Below are 7,885 nucleotides of genomic sequence, written 5' to 3'. Positions count from 1 at the left end.
CAGGGCCGGGGGGGCTGGGCTGTCACTGTGAGCTCCCTGCACTGCTCTCAGATCCACACCTGAGTGATTCTGCAGCAGTCTGGCAGACAGATAAGGATCCTTTAATTGACTGGCAACTTCAGTGTTGTATCCCAGTGTGACTTTGGAAATACTGCACTGCCCCTGGTGTGTGGTGGGAGAGACACAGGGAAAGGAAAAGAATAATGCAAGTCTGAAACACAAACCTTTATTTTTTAAAATGCAGTTCTGTGACAACTTTGGTTTTTCAGTTAAAGGCTGGTTCTAGAGAGTCTCTGTAAAACCCTGAGTTCTGCTGGAGCTGGGCTGGGTTTGGCTGTGACAGAGGGCACGGTTGGGTTATTTTTCCAGCACCCTTAACCAGAACAGCGGCTTCATTTGCCCGATGTGGTAACAGAGTTTGAATTGAAGCTGAGCCTCTCTCCAGTGAGAGTGTTCTGAGAGCAGAACCCCCAGCAGTTCCTGCAGAACACACAAACCTCAACGGAGTTAATCGTGACCTAAATCTGTGCCATTACAAGAGCACTGACAGCTCCAGAACGTTCTGTGCTGCTGGGTCGCAGCACCAGTGACAAAGGCAGGGCCTGCCCTGCCCTTCCCTCCTGGGCACTCCCCACTGTCTGTCCTTGGACCCCGAGCCCTGCACTACAGAACTGGGGAGCTCTGCAAGGCACCCAACTCCTCCTCAGTGTCACTTGCTGTCACCAAACTCTGGAAGGTGTCACCCATGGCCTCCTTCTCCTTGTAAGAGACAGCTCCAAAGAATAAGGAATGGAACTGGAAAATGCAATATTTGTACAGGTAAGAATCTGATACAGAATTTGGGCATTAATTATTTGTGGAGCTTTTGCCACTTTAAGATCTTTCTCAGCCAGCAGCATTTCCCAGTGAAACCCACCTGCCCCCCAGGAGTGTTCCCAGCAGTGCTGGGGTTTTCCAGCTATGCTGCTGTGACAGCTGATCCCACTGAAACCCCCAGGGCACGTGGGGGTGCTCAGCCAAACAGTAGCTGTGGGGTTCCACTGCTGGCACCGTGGGGAGTTCCCTCACCTTGGCATAAGGAGCCTCTGTGGCCTCTCCTCCCGCTGCCTCGGCCGTGGCTGCTCCTGCTCTGCCTGGCACATCCCTCTCCGTGCCTCTGGGAATATTTTGTACCTCTTGTTTTGCCAAAGCACTCGGGGGTTTTGCAGGGTCCATGCTCGGAGTGGTTCCCTTCTGCTGTGGCTTTTTGGAAGCAGCTGTGACTGCATTGCTGGCTCCATCCATGGAGGCCTGGTCAGATTTATCCATGCCAGTCCTTGAGCTGGATTGGACAGAGTAGGGCAGGTTAGTAGCTGGCTTTGTGTTTCATTGGAATATCCTTGTTTTCTGTCTGTGAAAAGATTACAGCTTTAGGGGAGATTCTCAGCATCTTCCCTCTTGCTGCACCCAGACCCTGAGAAGATGAGAAAGCAGCAGCTTGTACAGAATGTTCTCTCTTGCACCCCCTTATTGCTGTTGTGCTGCTGAGATGCTCCTGAATCCCTGTAGTTCACAGTTTTCCTGTGAAAATCTGAGTTTTTCACCCTCACCCTCTTAAGGCCCCCTCGGCCCCCATTACCTGTCCCAGGGCCGTGGGCAGCAGGCAGGCTCTGCAGAAGCTGCCTCCTTCTCAGCCTCACACAAGGTAGCCAGGATAAAGCTGGCCTCCAGCAGCAGGTCCTCAATGCTGAAAGCAATGGGTCTAAACACAAGTATTGAGACCAAACAGCACAGGGAATTACAGATACTGTGATTCCACCTATGGAATTAAAAAGCACCCCCTCTGAAAAGCTGAAAATCTCCTGTATTTGCTGCTGAGGAATGAGAGAGGGGCTCCTGTTGCAGATCTCACTGCTCCAATCAGCAAATGCTGTGCAGTGTCAGAGTCAAATGATAGCATTAAATATGTAATTGTTAAAATTGTATTTATTCAGAAAACATATTGTTTCTTTAAGGTGCTAAATAAATAAATCATTGCCTGCAGGGGACTGAGAGCCTCAGGTGTCCAGGTAATTTATCCACAGGGAGCTCGTCAGTCAGCACGGCTGCCTTGGCAATGGCCACGCCCGGGTTCAGTGTTTATAAGGAATTACAAACTCTGGACTGCAGGTTAGAAATGGCTTTGGGTTTGAAAGGAGAATCTGCCCTAATGTGCAGTTCAGTGTTCACTGGGTGACTGCAGGGCCCCGGCCAGGGCAGGTCCCACACGTACTTCCCACATCTGTCGAAGTGGATGGACACGGGAACGCTCGTGGCTTCGGAAAACGCCAGCAGGCCCTGCAGAGAAGGGTGGGGGTGAAGTGCTTGTTAAACCCAGAACACTGATACTGGAATGTAAGTTTATCCCAGCTGCTGTTCACTGGCAAAAAGAGGGGGAAAGTCTGCTGCTTCTAAGAATAATTTCTGTCCTTCCCTGCCAGAGCTTTGCCAGAGGAGGTTCTGCATGGAGAACTTCCCTGGTCACGATGCTTTCCCTGGGGCAGCTGTGCTGTGTCTGCCCAGCACAGAAACCTCATCTCTGTTTCAGAAGTGTTTTGTTTGCCTTTCAAAGGATCCTGGGGTTTAAAGCTAATCCTCACCCAGGTGGTGAAACCCTGCTGCTGTCAGGAGGGCTGGTGGGGCACAGCCCAGGGCCATTCCACAGGGACCATCCTGTGTTCTCCTGGTCCAGTCAGGCAAATTGATGAGAAATGGGTTTTCTTCCCAGACAAATTCTTACTTTACCCTCAATTCTTTAAGGCAAAATGTCACTTCAGAATCTACTCCGACTTGAAAGTAGTCAAATTCCTCTGGACTGAGCTGTATCTCAGTAAGCATTGTCCTTGAAAAGTCTGTTTGAGATAACAACAAAGTCAGGGACTCAAGCAGTGAAGTTTGAACTCAACAAAGCTGTGATTGTAACCCTGAGGTTTTTACACAAGCATTGTTTGAACAAATAGCTGTGGTTTTATAGTGGTCAACAGTAATAAATATTTAGCTTATATGCATATTAGAATTAAGTAAAATCCTCAATTTATTTGCAGTACTTTGTGTAGATTGAATGGATTTTAACAGAACCTATTCCATGTTCTGCAGTGTGATCTAACCTAACACCTGCTGCTGTTCTTGCAGATCTGCTTCTTCCCCATGCATCCATCACAAATAATATTCCCAGCTGCCTATTGTTGCATGGATGGGAAGCCCAAAATGCAGCGTGACTTGAAGAGATTAATCAAAATTACTGCCAATCACCAGAGCACAATGGAGGTGGACAGAGGCTCTTTGTTTTAAATTACAATCTTTTCCTGACACAGGAAAGTGGCAACGGGAAATTGGCTGTTCAGTTTCAGGTATTCAGTTTTTTGCTACCACGAGATTACTGTCAATGGGTGTGTGAAGAGAAAGCGAGAGGGTGTGACAGTCCCGGAGAGCTCAGAGAAATTCCACAGCAGCTTGAGCTGCTCCCCGGCAAGGCCAGGCTGCCAAGGAAGTGCTCCAGGCTATTCCCACTCTTCCCTTTCCCTGCTCCCTGCTTTGTTTTGTCTCCCAGAGGTCAAACAGGCTCTTGTAAGAAGCTCCTTGTGGCTGTGGCTGTTTGTCACACACGTGCAGCTGTGGCTCAGCAGAGGTGGGCAGAGGGTTTGACATCAGTGGAACCCCCATGGCAGGTGAGGGGTTCAAAGGACACAGGAGGTGCTGCAGGCAGGGAGATTCACCTGAGAACAGCACCTCTCACTGCCCCCTCCCTTCCCTCACTGGGCCCTTGGTATCTCTTTACAATTGTACCATTTTTACACTTTCTTTCTTACAATAGTCCTGGTAAGTGAATGTGTCTAAAGTCTCAAAATGTGTCATTCAAAATGCAATCTCTCTATTCTCAGTAATTTCTGCCCTGTTTCACTCCAGCTAGTTTCTGCTACTTGATCTTTCTCTTAGCCTGTTCCCAGCCCAATTCCCAGCTCTGGGCTCTTCCCAGGTCATTCTCCTCAGCTTTGGTCACAGCAAGTATGAAAAGCATCTCTTTATTATATGATACACAAGAACCTCTACTTCAAAACCACAATTACATCTTCAAAATTAGTTTGAGTCACACCCCAAGAATCTCCAGCTCATTTTCTACCTCCTGGAGATGTGACCATGGCATAACAGTGCAGGGATTGCTGACACTCTGTGCTGTCCTCAGACTAAAATATACTCTCTAATGATATCAATTCTATAATTGTGGTGTTCAGCTTTAAATAGTTCTTTTTAAAACATAAAATTATCCCCTTTTTCCTGGCAGTTGCCAGGCTGCTGCTCTTGCAGCACAGTAATTACCTCTTTCAAAGCCTACAGCAAGTGGCATAATTTATTTCAATTGGTTGCTCAGTCTGAGATCTGCCACTGACACCAGGAAGATGCTTCAATTTATTTAAATTTATTTAATTTATTAAAACCAGCGGGTGGCAGCATGACTTAAAATCTCTCTCTATAATGTTCTGTTAAAAATGTCATTCAGCCATAAAATTCATCCCACATTTATGTCGTGACAGTTATTATTCCTGGAGTTCACCTCAAAAAAAAAAAAAAAAAAAAGTTAAAAGCCCAAGTATTGGTTCAGATTTTAATTTCCTTACCAGTGTCTTCCTCAGTGTAACTCTTGAAACAAACTTTCACTGGAGTTACAGACAAGGTTATTTCTTCCTGACTGGTTGGGAAGTGGATCATCACATCAGCCAGCAGCCTATAAAATGTCATTCAACACTAAAATATTTCTGTCTATGACTATTTAGCATTTGTTACATTAGAAAGTAAAACTCAAAAAAAAAAAAATCTGTGTTTGTTACCTGGAGTGGACTTTAAGAATGTTTGGACACATGTGCTTTGCAAAAACAGCCTGCAAGGGATCACACTCCTGAAATGTCAGGTTATAGGTTTTCACAACACCTGAGTATGAAGGAAATGAACAAAAATCAGTTCTTGGCTGTAATTTTAGTTTGGTTTTTTTAAAATATTTATTGTTCAATAGAGGAAGTAACCAAGTGACTTTAGTCCAGCTATATGGAAGTAACTCACCACAAGCAGGAAAACTTAGACTCCCTCCATCCCATTAGCTGTGCCTGGACAGCATCTGAAGTTTTTTAAGGATCCACAAGAAATAAACCAACAAATGCATGGTGGGAAACAGCCTCAGTAATGAACTGGTAAAATAATGTAAATGGGAGTGGAATGCAGAACACAAACCCTACAGATCTCTGCCCTTCTGGGTAAGGATGTGCTAAGGGAGCTCAGCTGTCTGCAGACCTAATTCAGTGTATTATCCTAAATCAGTAACCCCAGCTGCATTATTGATAACACAAACCACTGCCTGCAGCACAGCACAGCTCTGTGGGGGGACATGATGATGATGTTCATTTAGGAATTTTGCAAAGACTGATGCTGAGGAACATTCCCAGTCCTGCTGGGCTGAGGATGACAGACCTGTGTTGATATATGTTGATATAATGTTGATCATTGTGGTTCTAAGCTCCCCTGTGACCTTACCGTGCCTGCAGAGCAGCTGAAAGGTGATGTGGTGCTCACTGGGGCTGGTGGAGATGCTGCATTTCTCTACATTCCTTTCCAGCACATTTACACATCTGAACACAGGGAGAACTGACTGCAAAAAAAAAAAAAAATCAAAAAATTCAGCGCAGAGGTTACTCCCTGAGCAGGTCTGCAATAAATATAATTTCCCTGGGTTTGTACCCTGGTTTATCTCAAGCTGCTGCACTTAAGGCTTCCCCAAACTGCTCTGGGGACACTGGGAGAGCCCAGGCTCCTCACCCACAGTAATTTCAGCTGGAAACTGGGTTAATTTGCTGCTGTGTGTAACAACTCACTAAAATGTACCTTAATTATCAATTTACAGGGGAGGGATAACTGCTTCTCCTTCTGGCAGGGCTGGGACACAGCTGTCCAGCAGTAATGCTGGAAAAACATGGATGGGAAGAACACACATGCATATGCTGACCTCGAGGAATTCACTGATCTTAAGGCAAGCTGGAAATGGAATCACAGAGTCATTAGGGTTGGAAAAGACCTCCAACATCACTGAATCCAACCACTGAGGGAACAGAAGTAAAACAATTTATTAACTCAAAACTGGAACCTTTTAAAAAGAGCCTCCTCTGGGCTTCAGTGCCACCAGCAAACCTGAATATTTACATCTCAAAATGATTTAAAAAATTTACTTTTTTAATTTGATTTTATTTTTAAAATAAGAATAATTGAGTTACCCAAACACCCAGAGCTCAGCTTGTGTTTGAGGCATTTGAGGGACAGATAAGCAAAGACACCACTCACACCCCAAAAATTCCCCAGGTATAAAACCAAAATATCTCCACTTGTGATTTTCCATCCTCCCAGTGAGCCAAGGAGAGCTGATCACTTTTAACTGAGAAACCTCTGGAGAAAACACTAATTCTGCTGGAAATGGTGTTTGATTAATCAGAGGCATTAATGGATGTGTTCTTCCTGTTGAGTCACAACAGTACAAAACATGTTGTTTTTAGAGGCAGCTCCTGTGTGGTACAAAACTCAAACCTGGTGACCTGTGACAAAAAGAACTGAACCCCACGGCATTAATCCAGATGTCCTGGACAATAAAAAAAATCAAAGTATCTTAGGACAGAGTAGGAATGAAATCTTCCACGATGGAATCTGCATCATTAAAATCACAGAAAATATGGCATTTGTCCATATTGAAAGTGGAGGGAGCTGAGAATGTGATGGACTGAATGGTACCTGTACAAAATCACAATATCCAATAGCATAAATACTGGGCTTATAATAAAAACTTTTTAAATTAGAAAAACTAAAATTCACTTACTCCTTTTTCTACGGGGTCAAACCAAAATTCATCACTAATCCGTGCTATGGCATGTATTGCTCTTCCAAACACTGCCAGGGAAAGAAAACACTGCAACATGCATTCCAAATTAAAATAAAAGGGTGGCACTGCACTTTCTCCAGAATGATCCAAGAGGAAGCATTACAAATTTCTTATACATTTGAAAGAAAATGGGTGGTGGAAACTGTAACTTTTTAATTAAAATTTTAATTATCCAAACCCTCAAAGTTTTGGAAAGCTGCCTCTGGTGAGGCACCTCGGATGTCCCTTTGCAGCACCTGGAGTTACCACAAATTAAGTCGATCAGACAAAACTCCACCAGCGGGGCTAGAAATGACATTTAGCAGATGGAAAGCCCGAGAAGCAAGATGAGAGAGGAGAGATGGAACCCTAAGAGCCACGGCGGAGCCCAGCAGAGCCAGCGGCGGAGCAGCTTTCCCCACAGGATGCCGCAGCCAGGAGTCGAGCCGTGCCTCCGGAGCTGCACAGGGGGAACGCAGCCAGGCCATGGCGTCTCCCCCTGGCTGCCCCCACACGCTGCACGTCTGAACAACGCCCGATCCCGCCGGGACGAGGGAGAGAGAGGCGGATCCCCCGCTCCGCTCCTCGTGTTCCGCTCAGGGCCGTGCCGGGGTGCCGTTTTCCCGGTGTCCCGCACCGATCCCCGCCTGTGTGGGCTCCCCGGGGCCCGCTACCTCGGAGCTGCGCGCCCCCGATCACGCACTTCATGGCCGCCCCCCCCCCCGCTCCCCTCACGGCCGCGGAGGGCGGGAAACGCCGCGGGGGCGGGGCGCGCGCCGCGCGGAGCCCCGGATGTGGAATTTCGGTGGAATTTCGGTGGAATTTCGGTGGAATTTCTGTGGAATTATGGAATTATGGAATCGGGGATTGTCCCGAGTTACCCGCAGGGATCTTCAGTCCAGCCCCTGGCCCTGCACAGACACCCCAACAATCCCAGGCTGTCCCTGAGAGCTTTGTCCAAACACTCCTGGAGCT

General features: G+C 46.6%; 1 protein-coding gene across 2 annotated transcripts; it reads right to left on the bottom strand.

Moving 5' to 3' along the window:
• Positions 1-210: 210 nt before the first annotated feature.
• Positions 211-7,780, bottom strand: RAD9B (RAD9 checkpoint clamp component B). Of its 2 annotated transcripts, XM_053993632.1 has the most exons (11): positions 7,585-7,779; positions 6,869-6,939; positions 5,890-6,039; positions 5,542-5,656; positions 4,845-4,944; positions 4,635-4,741; positions 2,764-2,870; positions 2,252-2,316; positions 1,619-1,741; positions 1,069-1,321; positions 211-795 (listed from the first exon to the last, which is right to left on the bottom strand). In XM_053993632.1, the coding sequence occupies exons 1-11, from the start codon at positions 7,616-7,618 to the stop codon at positions 664-666; spliced, it is 1,257 nt and encodes a 418-aa protein (XP_053849607.1). In that variant the 5' UTR covers positions 7,619-7,779; the 3' UTR covers positions 211-663. The 2 variants fall into 2 exon arrangements, with proteins under 2 accessions (XP_053849607.1, XP_053849608.1); XM_053993633.1 differs by lacking the exon at positions 5,890-6,039 and having other exon boundaries at positions 7,585-7,780.
• Positions 7,781-7,885: the final 105 nt, after the last annotated feature.

The sequence above is a fragment of the Vidua macroura genome, chromosome 18 (genome assembly GCF_024509145.1).
Source record: "Vidua macroura isolate BioBank_ID:100142 chromosome 18, ASM2450914v1, whole genome shotgun sequence".
NCBI classification, from domain to species: Eukaryota; Metazoa; Chordata; class Aves; order Passeriformes; family Viduidae; genus Vidua; species Vidua macroura.
Note: the sequence above shows the minus strand (reverse complement) of the source record. Positions and strands in the feature narration are given on the sequence as shown.